We start from the raw sequence: 21,287 nt of genomic DNA, 5'->3' as shown, positions 1-21,287 counted from the left end.
TTTTTTAGAAATTGTGAAACCATTTTTTTTTCAAAATTGCAACAAATGCCTATTTTTTGAGTCAAAATTACCAGAGAGTTTTTTTTTGGTAGAATTGCAGATTAACCCCCTTTTTTGAGTCAAAATTTCCAGGAAGTGTTTCTTTTTGATCGCAAAAGGTCTGTTTTTTTTACGTTGTTGCCAAAATTGCAAAAAGAAATTAGTTTTTATCAAAATTACCAAAAAAACGCTTCCTGTTTAGCTTTTGTAATGCAGAATCCCACCTTATTTAAAGTACATAGTAAAAATGACCTATTTTTCCTCAAAACTGTCCAACAAACTATTGTTACATTAAATTAGGTAGTCACAAAGTTATGTTTTTTGTCAAACTCGCAGGGAAGTGGGCGGATTCTTTTTGTTGTCTCAAAAAAAACTCTTTTTTCCAAACTTCCAAAAAAAAATCAGTATCTTGGCAAGATTATCATAAAATCGTACTTACTTACTTCTTTTGCCAAAATTTGAAAAAAATCATACATTTTTGTAAAAACTATAAAAACAAATGAACGTTTTTTCAAAATTGCAAAAAATTCGTGTTTACTTTTCAACACCAAAATTTCCAGGTAGGTACTCATTTTGTTACAGAAAGGTAAGTTTTTTCAATTTTCCAATTTTTTTTTTTGGTCAAAACTGCAAAAAAATCAATTTTTATCAAACCAACATAAAATTTCACTGTTTTGGACAAAATTGTGAAAAATTCAATTTTTTTTGCAAAAAACGTAAAAAGGACCACTGTTTTGTGATCCGAAAAATACATTTTATCACAATTGCCAAAACATCTTGTTTTTTTTTGTTCAAAGTTGAAAAAAATCGGGTTTTAATATCAAAACATTTTACTTTTTTTGCCGGAAACAAAAATTGCAAAGAATCCTGATTTTTTGTAAAAATTGTTGTAAGAAAAAAACCGTATCGTTAAAATTATCGAAGAAGCCTGATTTTTTTGAATAAAATTTGCGAAAATACTAACTCCCCCCCCCCAAAAAAAAAACTCAAAGAGACCTGTTTTTTCCTCGTCATAATTTAACTAGAAGTCTTAGGTACCTACTTTTCGTTCTCCAAAACCCTACGTTTTCATTAAAATGTCGGAGGAGGCTCGTCTTACGTCAATATTGCCCTAAAGTTATTTTTTCATTTTGTTTCTAAAATTGATGGAGATTCTTACATTTCAAAATTATATTTTTATGGAAAATTAATTCAGGCAAATTGTTGTTTGTGAAACATCAATTCGAGAAATCGGATTCGAGAATTAATCGGATTCGAGAATTAATCGGATTCGAGAATTCAGCAGGAAAGTCAAGGAAATAACGTTTGAGAAAAATGTATTTCACGAAATGGTCATCTGGAGACTCTGGAGGCTGGAGTAATGATCCAATTTTAGGCATTATAGCACCGAGGAGGAAGGGGGAGGGAATAAAAATCATAATTTTCAAAATGGGTTCATTTGAGGCGTTTAGCCAGTTAGGCTTTTCTCCTTAGATCCGCCAGATATGAAAGCTTCTTCTAGGATTTTTCTTCTCCAGCGGTTCTCCAGGTCCCGGTTCTACAACTACGCCATCTAGTGTCGAATAAAGTGAATTATTACTCGCGTGAACTATCACTGTCATTGGTGGAGTCAGAAGACGTACCAAGCAAACGTCACCATTTCCATCACTGTTTTTACTTTTTTATTTTTTTTTTAAAATTTTGTTTCATTTCAACATTTTGATTAGTCTAACAGCTACCTAATGCCATTTGTAAATAAAAATTTTTTTAAGCACTCCAAATTTTTTAAATAAAATATTTTTTTTTCGCCTATGTCGATGTTACATATTTTCTTAGGCCTTCACGTAGATAAGGTATACCTCGCATGCTTAATTTCAAAGTTTGCAAACAGGCGTTAATATGACATGAGGGACGAATCGGTGCAATATGTGGCGTCGTGGGCTACCTAGATTATTGCTTGACAAAATTGAAAGTACGTGAAAATGTAGCAAAAAGTACCACCTGGCGCAGAACTTCAATCAAATAGAAACTAGGTAGAATAAACACAAACGTGGATTTTGACGACTTTTTATAAACCAGACAAACATTTTTTAGAATCTATAAATTTCATCAAAGTTCATATTTTTTTTCCATAAATTTCTGATTTTCCAGTCGTGGAAAAATTGAAGAAAATTAAAAATGAGTCAAAATCGCATTCTCAGGATCTTTAACTCGGATTGTGGCCATTTTGTTTGTTTTTTTTTTTTTTTGTAAACGAGCCGGAAAATTCCAGAATTTGTTAAGGGGTCTTAGAATATCTGAAAAAAAATCACCAGTTGATCGAGAATGTTAAAAACAGGGTGTCAGGATATTTAACTCAGATTGTGGCCATATTGATTTTTTTTTGTAAACGAGCTGGAAAATTTCAAAATTTGTTAAGGGGTCTTGGAATATCTGAAAAAAATCACCAATTGATCTAGAATGTTAAAAAACAAGGTGTGAACAAAATTTTAGATGTTTACAGAGACAAAGACGAGTTTGTTAACGGAGAATTTCTTTTTTGTTCAAAAATTCGCGGGAGCTCCTCAAAGATCTTGAAACCACTATCAATCTAGATAAAATGTCGTTTTCTGTTAAAAAATTGATCAAATTTACTTATCTACCTATTCAAAAATTCATCAGAAATCGAAAAATGAAATTCAACCCGATGTCGTATTTTTGAATTTGTCTGTGTTCGGTTCTAGTCGGTTCAAAATTCAAAAAGTCGAACTACCTTGGCTTTCACTCTTTTCGCGATGATTTACGAGTAGCTGGTATAGCTTTTTTTCAACCAAAAATGGCTGTATTGATTCTCGACTTGGTGGTGAATCTTTCACCAAAGAGTCACTGCGTAGGTTTTCGACATTCTTATGGTGAATTGTTGATGATGTAATAAATAGAATTTTCCTATGTTACTTAAGAATATCTTCGATGGTCTGGTAACTTGGTGGTGACAGATTCACCAATCAGCTTTACCACTTACAAGCAATTTTTGACTTGGTGGTGAAGCTGTCACCAAAGGGTCACCTTCGTCTTATGGTTGCATTCAATTTTCAAGTTTTTTCCTTCATTCTTTCTACAAACAATCTTAATTACCCATGCAAGTTCTTTGTCATTTGTCATTTTTGGACTGATCGTCGCTATTCATCTTAGTGAAAGTTGAAGAACTAAACATACATCCTATCACTTTCGCACACTTTATCAAGTAAGTAGTCAAGTGCCTGAAAAAATACAAATACAACTCAAGACACATGCATTGCATACATAAAATAGAAGCGATACGAGTACCGTTTGTCTTCGCAACGATTACACGATAAGCTTAGATCATATGGTAAAATTAGCACTAATCGTTAGCCGCCGCAAAATTGGATTTTACTCCGACCAATGAAAACGTGTTTTATGTTTCCATAACCTCCCACTCAAACTGTGATAACACTGTTGTGAGTGTTGTGTGTTATTTTTGTAAATTTCAATCTTCAATTTTAGAATTGTGAAAAAATAAAAAAGGAGAGTGAGATAAACGTTCATAACCGATTCACGAACTTCTTTGATGAATATTTATTTAGTTATCTCAGTTATCTGGAATTTTACTCAACATTTTCTGAGTTGATTTTCCACAGTAGACTGATTTCCAGGTCTAGAAAGGAGAATACGTACCTATTATTAATTAGAAATTTTGAGAACTGAAAAACTACTTGTACTACTTTAGAATTAGATGACGAGAAAAAACAAAATAAGTAATGAGAAGGAAATATATGTAATAAGAGAGTGAGAATACAAATCATTTTTTACCATAAGCCCTTCGGCATTTTGAAAAGTCAATTCATTCTAATCTAATCGATTTCTAGATCAGAGTGATCATTCATATTTGCAAAATGTACGTAGATCAAAATTTATTCTTTTCAGATTGAAGAATTATCTGAAAATTTTTGAAATGAGTTGTAATATCGCGAGCAAGATTTGCTAGTTGCTGCAGTTATCAAATTATCAATTATTTATAATAAATGAAATGACATGATTGCATAGGTAGGTAGGTACTGCATAGAAAAATTACTCATTAGTCATTTGTAATGAATAATAATTGAAACAATAAATTAATATCACACGAAATAGCGAAATTAGGCAGTTTGAATCTATTTTCAATAAAAATTGTAAGTTTGCTATCCTTACTATATCCTTTATTTGTGTGTGGGGAATGCGTTTTCATTGGTCGGAGTAAAATCCAGTTTTGCGGCGGCTAACGATTAGTCTACTTCTTACCTCAAGAGGTCAGACGGGCTGACAGTCGACCTTGGAAAGCTACACAGGTAGGTCAGTGACATTGAGAGTCCAGAGACACGGGTAATGACCTTAAGAGGCTAGACGGGCAGGCTGCCAGATGGCCTTGAGACACCACACAGGCAGACAAGTGACCTTGAAAAGGCGAAGTGCCAGGTTGATGACCTTGAGAAGTCGCACAGATGGGTGTAGTGACAGACACTGTTCAAAACCAGTGGTAGTGACAGACACTGTTTAAAACCAGTGGTTGTGACAAACACTGCTTAAAATCAATGGTAGTGACAAACACTGTATGAATCCAGTGGTAGTGACAGACACTGTTTAAAACCAGTGGTAGTGACAGACACTGTTTAAAATCAGTGACAGTGACAGACACTACTTAAAATCAGTGATAGTGACAGACACTGTTTGAAACCAGTGGTAGTGACAGACACGGTTCAAAACCAGTGGTGGTGACAAACACAGTTTAAAATGAGTAAAGTGACAGAGTTTGTGTAAAACTAGTGGTAGTGACAAACACTGTTTAAAATAAGTAGCAGTGCCAGGCACTGCTCAAACCAGTGGTAGTGGGAGACACTGCTTAAAACCAGTGGTACTGACAGACACTGTTTAAAATCAGTGATAGTGACAGACACTGTTTGAAATCAGTGGTGGTGACAAACACAGTTTAAAATGAGTAAAGTGACAGAGTTTGTTTAAAACCAGTGGTTGTGACAGACACTGCTTAAAATCAATGGTAGTGACAAACACTGTATGAATCCAGTGGTAGTGACAGACACTGTTTAAAACCAGTGGTAGTGACAGACACTGTTTAAAATCAGTGGCAGTGACAGACACTACTTAAAATCAGTGATAGTGACAGACACTGTTTGAAACCAGTGGTAGTGACAGACACGGTTTAAAACCAGTGGTGGTGACAAACACAGTTTAAAATGAGTAAAGTGACAGAGTTTGTGTAAAACTAGTGGTAGTGACAAACACTGTTTAAAATAAGTAGCAGTGCCAGGCACTGCTCAAACCAGTGGTAGTGGGAGACACTGCTTAAAACCAGTGGTACTGACAGACACTGTTTAAAATCAGTGATAGTGACAGACACTGTTTGAAACCAGTGGTGGTGACAAACACAGTTTCAAATGAGTGAAGTGACAGAGTTTGTGCAAAACCAGTGGTAGTGACAAACACGGTTTAAAATCAGTGGTAGTGACAGGCACTGCTCAAACCAGTGGTAGTGGGAGACACTGCTTAAAACCAGTGGTAGTGACAGACATTGTTTAAAATGAGTGAAGTGACAGAGTTTGTTCAAAATCAGTGGTAGTGACAGACACTATTTGAAAGCAGTGGTAGTGACAGACACTGTTTAAAACCGAGGGTTGTGACAGACACTGCTTAAAATCAGTGGTAGTGGCAGAGGCAGAGGGCAGACACTGCTCAAAATCAGTGGTATTGACAAACATTGTTTAAAATCGGCGGTAGTGAGAGACACTGTTTGAAAGCAGTGGTAGTGACAGACACTGGTTAAAACCAGTGGTAGTACCAGACACTGTTCAAAATCAGTGGTAGTGGCAGACATTGTTTAAAACCAGTGGAAGTGACTGAGTTTGTGTAAAACCAGTGGTAGTGACAAACACTGTTTGAAAGCAGTCGTACTGACAGACACTGCATAAAATCAGTGGTAGTGACAGACACAGTTTAAAACCAGTGGTATTGACAAACACTGTTTAAAATCGGTGGTAGTGACAGACACTGCTTAAAATCAGTGGTAGTGACAGACATTGTTTAAAACCAGTGGGAGTGACTGAGTTTGTGTAAAACCAGTGGTAGTGACAAACACTGTTTGAAATCAGTGGTAGTGACAGGCACTGCTCTAACCAGTGTTAGTGGGAGACACTGCTTAAAACCAGTGGTATTGACAGACACTGTTTAAAACCAGTAGTAGTGACAAACACTGTTTAAAATCAGTGGTAGGGACAGACACTGTTTGAAACCAGTGGTAGTGACTGAGTTTGTGTAAAACCAGTGGTAGTGACAAACAATGTTTGAAATCAGTGGTAGTGACAGGCACTGCTCTAACCAGTGTTAGTGGGAGACACTGCTTAAAACCAGTGGTATTGACAGACACTGTTTAAAACCAGTAGTAGTGACAAACACTGTTTAAAATCAGTGGTAGGGACAGACACTGTTTGAAACCAGTGGCAGTGACAGACACTATTTAAAATCAGTGATAGTGACAGACACTGTATGAAACCAGTGGTAGTGACAGACACGGTTTAAAAACAGTGGTGGTGACAAACACAGTTTAAAAAGAGTGAAGTGACAGAGTTTGTGCAAAACTAGTGGTAGTGACAAACACTGTTTAAAATAAGTAGCAGTGACAGGCACTGCTCAAACCAGTGGTAGTGGGAGACACTGCTTAAAACCAGTGGTAGTGACAGACACTGTTTAAAACCAGTGGTAGTGACAAACACTGTTTAAAATCGGTGGCAGTGACAGACACTATTTAAAATCAGTGATAGTGACAGACACTGTTTGAAACCAGTGGTAGTGACAGACACGGTTTAAAAACAGGGGTGGTGACAAACACAGTTTGAGATGAGTGAAGTGACAGAGTTTGTGCAAAACCAGTGGTAGTGACAAACATGGTTTAAAATCAGTGGTAGTGATAGGCACTGCTCAAACCAGTGGTAGTGGGAGACACTGCTTAAAACCAGTGGTGGTGACAAAACACTGTTTAAAATGCGAACGAACCTATTTTTATGCACTAAAACTAACCATCTTTATCCGAATTTTGCCGTTTAGAGCCATTCTGGGGTCTTCAGTGTGATTTTCGATTTCTCCAGAATTTTGAAATTTTTTAAGAACGCGTGGTAATTTTACTTGAGTAGCTTCAAATCAAGTCTTGGCTTAAATTCGACCTGTTCAACGATTTTTTTTTCACATTTGGACTGATTTTCAGGCGGACACTTGAAATGCGTTTCTTCAAAAATTCCCTGCTGACAAAAAAAATTCAAAATTAAATTTTTGGAAGAGATCACTATTTTTACACTGAAATTAATTCTCTGAATCCGAATCTCGCAGTTTCTTGATATTCTGGAGCCATTTCAAAATTCTGAAGAAATCAAAAATCGCACGAGAGGCTTCAGAATGGCTCGAAAAAGTGTGAAATTCGAATTCGATGGTTGAACCGGTTAATGTTAGTTTTTGGGACTACGTAATTTTCATAATTTTCACTGAATGTTTTTTTTTTTTTTTTTGTTTTCAAGAGCATAAATTGCCTACCTAGTCAAATTTGGATTTTCAAGAATTTGTGAAAAATCAACTTAGGCAGCTGAAATTTTGGTTATGAGGTTTTCAGACCACCCTTAGTACAGCTTCGAGAGGTTCCCTCATGAGGATACCTCCGAGTTCACCTAAAGGTCTCCTCTAATGACCTCAATGATGTCATAGGTAGACGTTTTCTTAGTGAAATCAGTAATTGTAGATTTCCTCAGTGATGATCAGCTGATAGTGGCATCATCAGTTCGTGAGTTCAAATCGTTCATGATTCCGCTACATGTAGGTATACTCCCGATTAGCGCTGATGGCAAATTATTTTGCCATTGCCAAAAGGTGTACTAATGGCAAAAAAATGGTTAGCGTATGGCAAAGCTCCAGCCAATGAGCGTGCAGCATTAGAGCTTTGCCACAATGGCAAAAGAATGGTCTTTGACATCAAATGGCAAAATAATGGCAGTTTTTTGGCATTATTTTTACCATTTAATGGCAGTTTTTTGGCAATTTTTTGGCAATTTTTTATCATATTTTTACCAATTGGTGGCAAATTTTTGGCAATACTTTTTACCATAATTTTGCCATTTCGCGGCAATTTTTTGGCAATACTTTTTACCATAATTTTGCCATTTCGCGGCAATTTTTTAGCAATACTTACACACGGAGAAGCTTTGGTAATAAATGGTTTTATTAACAATTATAACAACGAATAATACCATAAACAACTTTACGACTAAAATACAAACAAACGGATTAAAACTATTGTATAAACGAATACAAAACGACGTAACACTAACTTGAACGCTAATTCTAACATAAAACTAACGTATAATCGAATCACAACGTATCAATTAACTGTAATCGTAACAATTGAACTGAAATATAACATTAAAAACGGCGACGGAAGAAAAAATTAAGTTAATACAAAAATTGGTGTATCTTCTGTGATCGTAATTGGAGTCGAGATAACGTTTGCGGTCTCGCTGTTTGAGTCAGTCAGAGATACAGTCGGAGATGTAGTTTGAGATGAGGTCGCGGTCATATCATTCATCGCTGAATCAATCGCAATCGAGGATGCAGACAGGGATGCGCCAGTTCCAGGTGGAATTTTAGGCATATTTTTTTTATTACTTTTCTTATTTGTATTGCGAGCGAATTCTTGTTTGGAACGGAGCCATCTCTGTGTGGAATCATGAAATTGTTCATTCTTGTTTTTTTTATCCCACAATTCCTCGGATTCCTTGGACTTGACCGCGGGCAGGATGTCTTTCCATTTAACACAAATTCCTGAAATTATTCCAAAAATGAAATTATCTCATAAAACGATTGAAACTATGTAGATCAGAATTTGATTTTTCTTACTTCTAACAATTTCGTACATCGCCGATTTTTCCAGAGTTTTAATTGATAATACGGAGGCGAAATTACTCGCCAGCAGGGCGCTCCAGATTTTATGCACGTTTTTTTGCAAGCCATTCATTTTGATGAATATCTTCTACAAAAAAAAATGGAGTTAAGCTTTTTATCAAAAATCCTAAAAAAAATTCGAAGAAATGCAATTTATTTGCCAATAACTCCCAAAAATTGCAATTTTCGGCTAAAACTGCCAAATTTCTCCAAAAAATGTCAATTTTTTCTATACTTAAATTATTCCAAAATTTACGTGGTATTTAAAGCACAGTAAAAAAATTGATGGGTGAGCAAAAAAGGAATACACTTACCACTTCTTTGTACGTATCGTCATCAAACGCTGTATTTGTCTCATCCTTCTTCAATAATTCGTCCAACTTCTTGAACTCTACCTCGTTGGGTATTGGGAATTTCAGTTTTAAACGAATACGATTTTTTTCGGGTGTGGCCTTTACCGCTATTTCATCTTCTTCGTCGTCTTCGAATTCGACTACTGATGCTGAAAGACATGCAATGAAAGTTATCACGAGAATTATATCCAAGTCATTTTCGTATACCGACTTAATTGTAATTGAAAGTAATAACTCACTGTCTGACGGTGCGCCTTTTTTCAAAAATGACCAAATTCCACCAATAAACAATTTTATTTTGCTGACATCCTTTTTGATTACTTCCATGTCCGATCTCATTGCAGCTAAATTTTCGTAGGTTACTTTCTCATGCGGATTTGCCCTCGGAGGATTGAAGAGAAGGTAATTGTGAAGGTCATTTTCTATTTGAATACTGTAAACAGATAAAAAAAATACGTAGGTGGGCATTAAATTAGCGTGTTGGGTAAGATTTCATTATGTAAATAGAATTTCAATCCAGCAGGTAGGTACCTATTTACCTTATATCATTATTCCCAAGCACGTCTGTCGCCGGCGTATGAGGTTGACCATTTGGTTCAGGAACAAGGATCAAATTTCCAGCTCTGGAAAACGATTTTAAAATATTAAACTCAGTAACACGCAAGTACCTACTAAAAAAAAAGTACACATCTAAAAGAAAAAAAAATGATCAATACGAGAAGTGTACCTTATTGTGTTGTACACATGAAGTGTACAGATAGTGGAATAGTGGTTTAGGACCAAAAAAAAAGAAAAATTTGACCCTAAAGCTCTGAAATGTTTGAATAAGTTGCTCGTCTCAAAGCTTCGGAAAAGTTCATGCATGTGTTTTAGATGAAAAATTATGATATTTCAAAACTTTTTTCTCAGTCAAATAAATTTGAGAGGGTTTGTCTTATTTTTTTTCATTTTTATCAAAATTCGTTAATAAGAATACTTTGAAAAATACGATTTCATTTTTCAAAAAGTCTTTTCCCTCAACACCCTTACTAAACATAAAAATATCGTAGCAATGCTTTGATGTGAAAAAATTTTGTTTCAATGATTTTGAGGGTGTGCTTGTGGTTAAAGAGCAGAAGAATATTAACGAATTTCAAAATTTTGAGCAAAAGTATCTATCAGATGTAATGGGTAACTAACGCTTTCAAACGAAACATTTTACTGGAAAAAAATAGAAATAAAATAATAGATAAATCAATTTCTCAAATGATGAGGTATACTTCCTGAAATTTCTGAATAGAAATGGGTTTTCAAATAATTTCAACACACAAAATTCAAAAAAATCAAAAGAGACCTATATTCTACTTTTGTGCATATTTATGTACCTCATATGAGTATGAACGATTTACAAGTACTACATGTTCCATTACTTGTATATTTTAAGCATTCCATACACCGGGTATTCTGAAATTTGGGCCTTACTAAAATAAGATTTTCATTTTGGGGCGAGGGCTTGAAAATTTATGATTATCTATCCCTGCAAGTACATACCTACATACCTAAGTATCAACTGTTTTTTGTTTTGTTTTGTTTTTTCAATTTTTCTCATTCTTGCGGTGTGTATTTGAGGGCACTTTATTTCAGAACTGAATAAGTAAGTGGGTACTTGGAAATTTTTTCGGTTTTTTCAAGCCTGAGTGATCTTAAATTTGTCATTGGATTATTCTAAATGTCGAAGAAAATAAACTTCGTAAACATTTCTTTCAAAATGGGTAATAACAGCTGAAAATTTTTTCTTTAAAAAGACTGTTGAATGAGAATTTGATGTTTATTTTACTCGCGAATTGCAGCAGCCTGTACATCAATAATAACAACGATTTAATCGAAAATCATGCATTTATACGATTTTATACTTTGATGTTTACTCGCAAAGCAGCCGGAACACCACTAGGCCTATAGTACATATTTAATCGAAAAACGCAAAAAATTATATTTTTTATAAATTTGATTTTTTAGTTCAGCCACAAGAAAAAAATTCAATTAAAGATTTTTTTGATTTTAGGCTATTTTCAAGGTTTGAAAGTATTAATAACACCGGAATTCATTTTCGTACCTTAAAAATTTATTGTAATTTTCAATTTTTGAACTACTTACCCAATAAGACTTCCACGATTTTCAGCTGTTGCGTTCTGATCTTTCGGACCTTCTGATACTTTGGCTCTAGAAAACGAGGAAAAACATATAAGTTGTATGAAAAAAATTTAATCAAGCATGGTAAAACATAAATAGGCTCTTATCGTGTAATTTGGTTTTCGTAGTTTAACTCATTAAGACTCAAAAAGATCACTTTTGACAACTTTTCATAATTCATTAATTGCTTAAGGAATGGAATGAACCCATTTTTATTTCATTTATCGCTGCATTCAAATTTGTTCAATTCTTTTCGTTGTTTTTTTGAAATTTAGTTTTTAGAGTTCATTTCAATTAGGTATACCCATATAGCGTACCTTTTAAAGGAGACATCAGATTCCGCAGCGTCTGGAATTTTATTCTTTTTTCGCTTTCCGTGTCCCAATTCCTCCTTGTCGGTGTCTGGTAATGTGGTTTCCTCACCAAACTTTTCGTTGTTGCCAAGAGCAGTAAACGCGTCATCAAGATTTGAAATATCTGAGGAAAAAAAGTGAATAGTAAATGCTTCAAAATATCTTGAGAATACCAATGTATGGTTAGCTGGGGGTGGGGAGGGGGCGACGGAAGCTTTGAAAACTGAAAATAAGCTTATTATTTTGAATTATAAAAAAGTAGGTAGGTACATATAATTCAAATTTGTTTTAAGATGTTGAAACATTATTCATATTAAAGACTTCGATTAGTTAGTTGTTTCAAGGGAGGAAGAGGTGATCAATAAGCTACAGTTTGATATACTCATGGGCGAAGCTAACCTGCTTTGCTGGGGGGGGGGGGATAAATTCACGAGAATGCCAACTCAAAACTCCTCAAAATGTCAACTAAAAATCTTGAAAATGTCAACAGTAAGGTAAAAACAAAAATGACAAATTTTTCAACATGACATTCAAATTTGCCAATTTTTGCCAACTCCAAAACCACTGGGGGCAGTCCCTCCACCCTCCGGTCGCTTCGCCCCTGGATATATGTACTTGAAAGTTGAAGTACTTAGTTTTCTGCATAAAAGATACTCAACTACTTACCATAGTGCTTATAAAGGCTTTTTAAACAATATTCTTTCCACCTCACAGTTACAGCTTTACCGTTCATAGTGAACTTCGTCGTACGTGCCGGCAACCTTTCCCGAATGAGCCATTTTAAAGATTGGTCGTCTTTATTTGGGTGCGGATGCGGGCATATCACCATGCCTTCCTCGGTGTTGATCCAATCGCGATATACAGCGTATGGAAATTTTCCTTTGACTTTGTCCGATATAATTACAATTTCTTTCAAACGCGCTCCGGTAGATACGCCCCCGATGTAATCGTAGAAATTCGACCTAGTACCCTTAACCTAATTAGAAGCACAATGAGAAACATGAATATGGCAATAAGAACATAATAGAAACTTTGAACCGGATGAAAAGTACATAGATACATAATATACCTACTAATTATTAACATGTCTAATTGCTAGTCGCTATACATATAGATAAGTTAAACATTTTTGAAAAACAAAAAAATTCTCAAGCGGTTACGTCTATTTCAAAAATAAATTCTAAAAATTCAGTGATAGGATGTGGAGAAGAATTTCAACTGTACAGGGATAAAAAGGAAGAAGGCGAAATACTGAAATCCAAAATTCAAAATTTGTGCTTTTTTGGAAAAATGGAATTTCCAAAAACTTATGATGAGGCTTCAGAATTTCTAAAAGAGGGTATGGTATGGTGTATTGCAAATTTCAGCATTCTTGTTGAAATTTTGATTATTTTTTTTCATTTTTTGACCCAGGAATTTTTGAAAATTTACATACTGAAAATCGGGAATGATGCACTTAAGCACTTGCAAGTTTGGATTGTGATATATTTTTGCATGCTGTTCCGATCTAGATGTGTTCGGATCAGCTTTGGTCCTCGCCTTTTCACACCCTTTTTCATGTGGCAGTACAAACCCTGGGGAAATTTTGGAAGCATGAGTAATTGAAATTTTTCTTTGTATTTTTTTGTTATTTTTTTTCAAAGAAGAATTAGGCCATTTTTTAATAAATTCTTATTTAATTTTAAAGAAAAACTAACAATTAAAGGGAAGCGACAACGTACAGGTACTGTTAAAAAGTGAAAAAAAATCTCACTAGTTATTTTATGTTAATAAGAATAATTAGCAGCTGTGGTTTCTTGAATTTTTTTCCCAAATAAAATTGAACTTTGAAAACAATGTTGTTAATTTATACTTGAAGTAAGTATTTTAAACATAGTACCTGCGAGATTTCAAGTTGAGAGGGTTAAAGGCAATTAGTCAAACACATGTCGGAAAAATGGGGAATTTTTACCCCCCCCCCCTCCCATAGAAAAAATTCATCTCAAATATCCCATCACTGCATTAAAAAAATACATACACTCGTATAATATGTACATAGAGTTATATGGTACTAGTATTAGACATTAGTTGTTTCAGTTACACATTTTAATAATGCAAAAATCGAGCTATTGCCCAGTCACCGTTTGGATTATCAAGGGGAAACGCATAGCACTTTTCCTCAATTTGATTGTAAGGAAACTTGTACGAAGATTCGGACAATTCAATACCAACAACCAAGCCAACGTCAACTGATGGTTTGGGTACCTCAAAAAGACTTCTTAATTTTGTATAATATTTTCCTACTATAAAAATATCGCCACTTCCAACCTCACAAAGAATCTTTGTAGCACGTACGAAATAACCATTAACGAAACAGTGACGGTCTTTTTCATTGTTGACTCGTAACGTAAAATTTCTGAATCTCATCTCAGAATAGTGAGTGTAACACGAGTCACTACACGTTTTTCTCCAATTTTCGTCTTCTTTGTTATATGTAATAGGGATCTCGTGAATTAACTTCGGTTTCTCGTAAAATTCCATCACATCATCCCATAGTCCATTGCTATTACACGGATATTGCCCAGTTTTCAGAAGATTGCTATACATGTTTATAATCTGTTCTAGTGGAAGATTCCCACTTTTAACTAATCGTTTGAGAACACCTAAGAAGCTCTCAAATCTAAAACAACTATAATCATCCAACGGTCCGAAATTGGCATAGTCCACATGAGCATGTATGAGATTATGCACATTGTATGAAACGAACTCTTCGCCATACAAGCGGATACATTCCTCCACAAATTTTCTGATAATCGGTTTCACAATACCAGAATTGGTATTCAAAATTTGGGCTCGCCTATCATCTCGTGTCACTTTACGAGTCATGTATCGCATAGCAACCACCAAACGCTGGAAATTACAAAGATGCTCATAATCTAAAAAGCCATTCATCACAAAGGCACCAACGTATAATAAAAAAACTCTCAGTTGTGTGGCTTTCCATGAATTTAAATGGTCCAAATTTTCAGGACGTCGTTGGAATTCTGTAGGACAATAATCCCTGGCAAAGTCCAGACGTTTTGAAACAGTAGGTTCGTTTGGGTTGGACTGGTTGGGTAACATAGTTTTCTTTGAGACCCATAATTTTAGTAATTTTTTCATGATGCCTAATAAGACAAGATGCATATAGTCCAAGGGGACATTTTTTATCAGGTCAAAATTTTTAAGTTTAGCTAAAATCGTAGGGTGCATGTGATGCTCTTTTATCGCTTCTGGGAGACCAGCATCTTCGTTTTCTTCTTCGTCGTCGCTAATGACTGCATCATCGTCATCACATAATGTGTTGAACAAATGTTTTACATATTTATTGTGGGGGTCCCTGTCATTTAAGTCATAATGCGCAGAAAATTCAGCTGAAACGCGATTCCCTGAATCTAAATCAGGGAAGCAGATCACTCGGCATTCCCGACCTGATTTGCTGACTCGTCCTTCCACAACTACTGATTTGCCAGCAGCGTAACATTTCCGGCAGCAATAATAGCCGGAATGTCCCTTCACGCCTAAAATGTAGGACGCAGCCGGAGCGTCCATTAGTAACTTCTCGAAAACGAATACATAGGTTTTTCCACGTATAGTGATCCCTTTATTTTGCAGTACAATAATTTCTTTGATCAACAGCTGTAAAAATTCGTTGCTGCAAGTGGGTTTTTTGGGACCACCATAAATTCCGATTATAAAAACTGGGAAATTATCGATGGAGCCTAAAATGGGCCAAAAATTGAATTGGCTACTGTGAAACACCGGCACGCCATCTATATTAACGGTCAGTCGTATCACCGTTTCATTATAATCAAAAAAACTCATCTCTGGCATACTAAGGATATTAGAAATTCCAAAATAAGCGAATTGGCCAGGAGCAATATCAACAATAATAGTAGGAATTGGATGCGGTCGTAATGTCCGGCCTTGAACCGGAAGGGCAACTTGAACATCTCGAGGCAATTCTCTCATCAAATTTAACATATCACGTTGTGCTTCCTGAGTTAATCGATGCTTAGTGAACGTTGCACAAATTTTATCTTTATATTGCTGTATTCTGTCCACGGCTTCGTTGGTGTGGACATCTTGAACGATGTTCAAGCCTAAGTCTCGAGCTAGTTCACTCATATTGATATAAGTATCATTGGGCAGAGCTTCTGCAATAGATGACGTTGAAGCATCGAAAGTCGGAAAAACATTTGTATCCTCACTCAGTTCGCGAGTTTCCTCATCAGGATCCGTCAAAACATTTAAATCACTTTCCGATTGCAAAGGTCTCACATCAGGATTTGTCGAAACATTTATATCACTTTCAAATTGCTGAGTTACATCGGGAGTCGACAGAATATTTGTATTACTATCTGATGGGCGAGTTCCAAAATCAGGATTTTTCAAAACGTTCGTGTCGATCATTTCACGCATCAGAGCATCCATTCCAGATATCTGTCAAAAAAAGTGGAGAGCCTCCTTTATTTATGGTAATTAGAGAAGCAAAATATGAGACCATACCAGTAAGAGAGCCAGCGGCCAGCTCACTACTCGTAAAATGTTGACCCTTTCAGCGCTGCCAGGCCAAAATGTGGAAAATTCTTACGTTTCCTATATGTACTTGTACCTATTATACATATAAGATGATTATTTTGAACATTCTTTGGTTCAGAAAGTTAATCACAAATTGAAAACTTGATTACCTACTCGTACTTTTTTCAACTTTACTTCACAAAGAATACAAACTTTTTCGGATTAAGTATTTTCATTTATTCATCGTTTCTAAAAAAAAATTTGTAGGTAACCACAATTTGAATCTTCAGAAGTGAAAAATATGTAGTTACCTATGCTTCAATCTATTTATATCAAAGTTTGTTCATGTTTCATTATGGAATTTGTAAAATAATTCAATTGTCTATTGATAGATTTTTCCACAAGGTTGGCAGCGCTGAACCCTTTTTTGCCCTATAAATATTCTGATAAATTTTCCGCTCCTACCATTTCATAATGACCCTATTGACATTTTACTTGCTCATTCAAATAAAAAATAATAAATAAATGTAAGTAGGCTCATTTCATGCCAAATCGGCAAATTTTTGCACGAGGGGTCTTCGATTTTTCTCAAAATCACACCATGTTTAGAAGTCATCAAACGATGACGAAAGACGCAAACCGGGCATTTTTTTGATTTTTTTGGCGGAGCTGTGGGGCTTTAAAATTCTCCGAAATGGCCGAAAATAGAAAACGAGTAATACAGGAGAATTAGCATTTAAAAAACATTTTTACCTAGCCAAGATTTTTACAACAAATTTCATCAGAATACGTTAACAGACAACATTTCAAATGTGAAATCAATCCTCGAGGAGGAATATTAAAAACTGAGAGGGGGCTGAGGGCTCTGGAGAGGGATAGGTGAGTGTAGCAAAAAATCTGTAGTCGTATTCGTGTTCAGCGGTATCGAATCATATGAAAACTATATCCTACTCATTAATAGTTATTTTTCTCAAAATTCCCATTTCACCCCCATCCCCCTAAGATACATTACTCCAAGTTTTCACCACGGCGTACCAAAGCAAAAATTTCTAATATGTATGAGATGTTTGGAAACCAAAAATACATCCAAAAAACGTGTTTCTAAAATTGTACCTCGCAATATTGATTGTTAATAGGCATAAAAAAATGAAAAAAAAAAACGCTTTTTTGAGGGGTAAATATGAGGGAAGGGGGTTGAAAATTTTTGTGGGGATTCCTACTAAGGATATATGTACATAACTTCCAGAAAATTTTTCAAAATCGGTTGAAATGGGGCTGAGAAAGTGTTATTGAAATTTAAAAAAAGGGGGGTTCCCCAAAAAGGGGAGATGGCGTGGATCTGAAATTTTTCACGCGGTGGTTTCTTAATGGTACCCACCTTCCATGCTAGTATCAACACGAACGCTCTCGGAAGCCTTTTCACCCCTCTTATGGGTCGATATCTTTTTTGTGTTTTTCAGAAAACCCCTCTCATTTGAATGGTTGTAGCACCACCCCTCCTGGGGGTAGAAGGACAGTTGATATATCACTAGATCGGAAATTTGACGTAGAACAAAAAAGTACTGTACTGTTTTTGACGTAAAATCAACCACTGAGGAGAAAACTGCGAAAAACCCATTGGGGGGAGGGATCAGCCCCCCATAAAAAATTTGTAAGAGGGGTACGGGGTAGTAACTCTTGGGAATTATTCAGGGGGTCACCCTCGACAATTTCACGCAAAAAAATCTTGGCTAGGTAAAAATGGTTTTTTTTTTTGCGATTTTTCACCTAATTCTCCTGTAGAGTGAAAATTCTGACAAAATTCTCAGTTTTATTCCTTTTCATGTAGAATATCGTATCAAAAAATTACAAGTTTGGCACTTATTGTAAAAATACTACCAGAAACCTAAAACATGAAAATGTTTGCATTTTCGAGATATTTTACCAATGTAGACGAACATTTGAAAAAAATTCCCTCCCTCGCAATGTTGACGAATTGACGATGAATTTTCATACTGGAATTTCCGTTGATATAGCAATTGTGATGTAAATGATCCTTTTCTATGTGACAACGAAAAATTTTCATTTTGGAGGGTTTTAAGGGAGAAAGAAATTTTCAAATTGAGAAAAAGATGGTCAAAAATGTTTTTTTTTTTGAAAAATGGCATTACCTACGTATATTTCGAAATAACATGCTAATTTACATCAGTGTACAAAATTGGACTCATATCGGTTCAACTCCACCCGTCTGTTCCACTTGAACACATCATCGGGTCAAGTGGAACGAAAAAAGGTGGTTCAGAAAAAAAATTCTGAAGCACAAGTTTTGGACCAAATTTGAAAAATGAGGAGTCATTTTGTAGCCGAAGGATGGGACTACACAACAAAATATACCTATAGGGGTCTCAAAGCTGAAACAGGTAGTTAGTCACAATTATCGGTCAAGTAAAAATCGTTCCACTTGACCTAGTTTCGCCCTTAGTAAAAAGTTATATGAAAATGGTGTAGTCCTTAAATATTCATTTTAAGGTTCCTTCTTTTGTTTAAAACAGCGGCGAAATTTCTTCAATATGTTTCACTCTTAAAATTATTGCATGAAAAATGGTATTTCTCGTCAATTCGTTGACAGATTGGGGGGAGGGGGATTTTTTCACATGTTCGTCTACACATTGGTAAAATATCTCAAAAATGCAAAAATGTTCATTTTTTAGGTTTCCGGTGGTATTTTTGCAATAGTGCCAAACTCGTAATAATTTTTTCCACGAAAATTTAAAAAATTGCAGACCAATTTTTTGATAAGTATGTTATTCTACATGAGAATGGCTAAAACTGAGAATCATTAGCGAAACCGTTCCATTTTGGAAAATTAATTCGCGCATTCAAAATGCAACACATTTTCATCACGTGCAGATCACTACCAAAAGAAATATTTTGAAGAAACGTATGCAATAGGTAAGCAGAAATGTAAAATGTCAATGGGGCAACATCAGAAAAACAAAAAGAAAATTACCATTTCGAAACGCTGTTTCGTCTCCATCTCCATCATTTCTTTTGCTTTTCGTTTTCGTTTAAATGAGGTAGTCCTGCCTACACTTTGATCTTGAGGCGTTATCTGTAATTATGGAATTATCCATTTGTTTAATTTCTTCATTTCAAGTGCTGTCACTTGTACGGATAAATTCGTATTTGTGCTGATTTTTGAAATATAAGCAAGGATTGCGACTATATCGATATTAGTATAGATTCGTCAAAAGCAAAAAGAAATTGGGGAAATTCAGGTTCCCGGATTTCTTCAAATTAACAAAAAATAATGAATTCATCGCTGAAATGTATGATATTGAGGGGGGTGGGGGTTCGAAATTTTAAAAACTACTTATACTTATATGAGAATAATGAAACGAAAATTCCAAAAAATGCTCGAATATCGAGCTAGACCTCTGTCATTTCATGTAGACGTATTTATTACATACCTTTCGAAACACGCTATAGATGATTTTTTTAAAAACCTATTACAGAACGTAAATATTGAAATTTTGACGAGATAAAATCGGTGGGGGGGGGGTGTCGTCAATTTAAAAACTGAAAAGAGAAGTATTCCTTCCTCTCATAAACAAAAAATACGAAAAAGCACGAGCAAAAAAAACCAATCTGAATTGGTGTGAGATAATAGATATTCTGTTTTATGGAGTGGTAACACCAATTTCCTGGAATTACAATGTCTTATCTACTTAGCTACATCGCATCATAAAACGAGCGAGCGACCAACGGCGCCAGATCGCCGGGTTTCAAGTCCGAACAGATACAATTAGCTGCGTAGTGCCTATATCTATTTGTACTAATACATAAGTAAGTACTCGTACATATACGAGTATGAAACAAAATACTTAACTATGTATACCTACATAATATGAAGAATTCTACAAAGAATTAGGTAACTACTTGCGATTTTTGAAGAGTTTTTCTACGTATTAATGATGGATTAAAATTAGCCACCCTAACATTTTTTATTCAAGGTAGGTGTTGAAACGATGTTTTGAGGAAGAGAATTGACTGTAGAATCGAAATTTTGTAATATTGAATCCCCCGATTTTCACTTTTTTTTTATCAAAATTGTTTCAAAACCTACCTTAATAACATGGTCATGAATGATCGGGGCGGGGGGGGGATACGCGTCAAATACATACGAGTATGTACTCACCAAATAAAAATTATCATCCGGCTGCTGCTCTTCATCCATTTCTTCTTGATTTTCCGAAGACATGCTGTTGGTTTGATTAGTGGCGTTTTGCTTGCTAAATTGAGCTATATGAAGCGATTAACAATAACACAAGTCACAAACTCACAAACACTGAAAATGCACGTAGGCCTACTGATGAACAACCGAACACGCGACACTCCGTAACATCTAACATAACCTACACATATGTAGGTTTTAAAAAAACCAACGGTCGTTTTAAAAGTTATGTCCGCGTTGATTGCCAATATTTTGACATTATTGGCAAAAAAACTTTTGACACTTGCGTGCACCTTTGAAAATTGCCACCAGTCCTGAAAGTTTGGCAAAGTATCGGCAAAATGATTTTCATTTTCTTTCTGCCAACAATTTGCCAAAAAAGTGACAAATGGCAATTTTCAAATTGCCATTGCGCTAATCGGGCTTACATACACATTACGACGTTGATACCTTTACAGCATTGAACGTTGCATAAGCAGAGCCTTAAAATTAGCCCGTAAATTGAGAAATTTTCGCGGGGCTGCCGCCACCGCCCACGCACACATTGTGTACCTATACGTGCCAGAAGCGGATCACCTTCGATCTAAGGCCATCGACCAGCACACGTCGAGTAACGACGACGCAGCGCGTTGGTGGTAACGCCGGCGACAAAACCGTAAAACTGGGAACCAC

The 21,287-nt window shown here is 35.5% G+C and overlaps 1 protein-coding gene across 2 annotated transcripts; it reads right to left on the bottom strand.

Moving 5' to 3' along the window:
• Positions 1-8,251: 8,251 nt before the first annotated feature.
• On the bottom strand, positions 8,252-21,277 carry LOC135849488 (uncharacterized). Of its 2 annotated transcripts, XM_065369966.1 has the most exons (9): positions 20,580-21,272; positions 12,530-12,839; positions 11,828-11,987; positions 11,475-11,540; positions 9,881-9,964; positions 9,581-9,774; positions 9,303-9,490; positions 8,944-9,076; positions 8,252-8,868 (listed from the first exon to the last, which is right to left on the bottom strand). In XM_065369966.1, exons 1-9 carry the CDS (start codon positions 20,640-20,642, stop codon positions 8,495-8,497), a joined length of 1,572 nt encoding a protein of 523 aa, XP_065226038.1. In that variant the 5' UTR covers positions 20,643-21,272; the 3' UTR covers positions 8,252-8,494. The 2 variants fall into 2 exon arrangements, with proteins under 2 accessions (XP_065226038.1, XP_065226031.1); XM_065369959.1 differs by lacking the exons at positions 8,252-8,868; positions 8,944-9,076; positions 9,303-9,490; ... (2 more) ...; positions 11,475-11,540; positions 11,828-11,987 and adding an exon at positions 19,392-19,493 and having other exon boundaries at positions 12,704-16,324; positions 20,580-21,277.
• Between the last annotated feature and the right edge of the window lie 10 nt (positions 21,278-21,287).

This window comes from Planococcus citri, chromosome 1 (assembly GCF_950023065.1).
Source record: "Planococcus citri chromosome 1, ihPlaCitr1.1, whole genome shotgun sequence".
Taxonomy (NCBI): Eukaryota; Metazoa; Arthropoda; class Insecta; order Hemiptera; family Pseudococcidae; genus Planococcus; species Planococcus citri.
This window is presented reverse-complemented; position numbering and strand designations above follow the sequence as displayed.

Coding starts and splice junctions, on each gene's coding strand:
- LOC135849488 (XM_065369959.1), bottom strand. CDS start 20,642: ATGTCTTCGGAAAATCAAGAAGAAATGGATGAAGAGCAGCAGCCGGAT. Junction 19,494..20,579: donor CGGATGATAATTTTTATTTG/GTGAGTACATAC, acceptor CCATAATTACAG/ATAACGCCTCAAGATCAAAG. Junction 16,325..19,391: donor CGAAACAGCGTTTCGAAATG/GTAATTTTCTTT, acceptor TTTTTTTGACAG/ATATCTGGAATGGATGCTCT.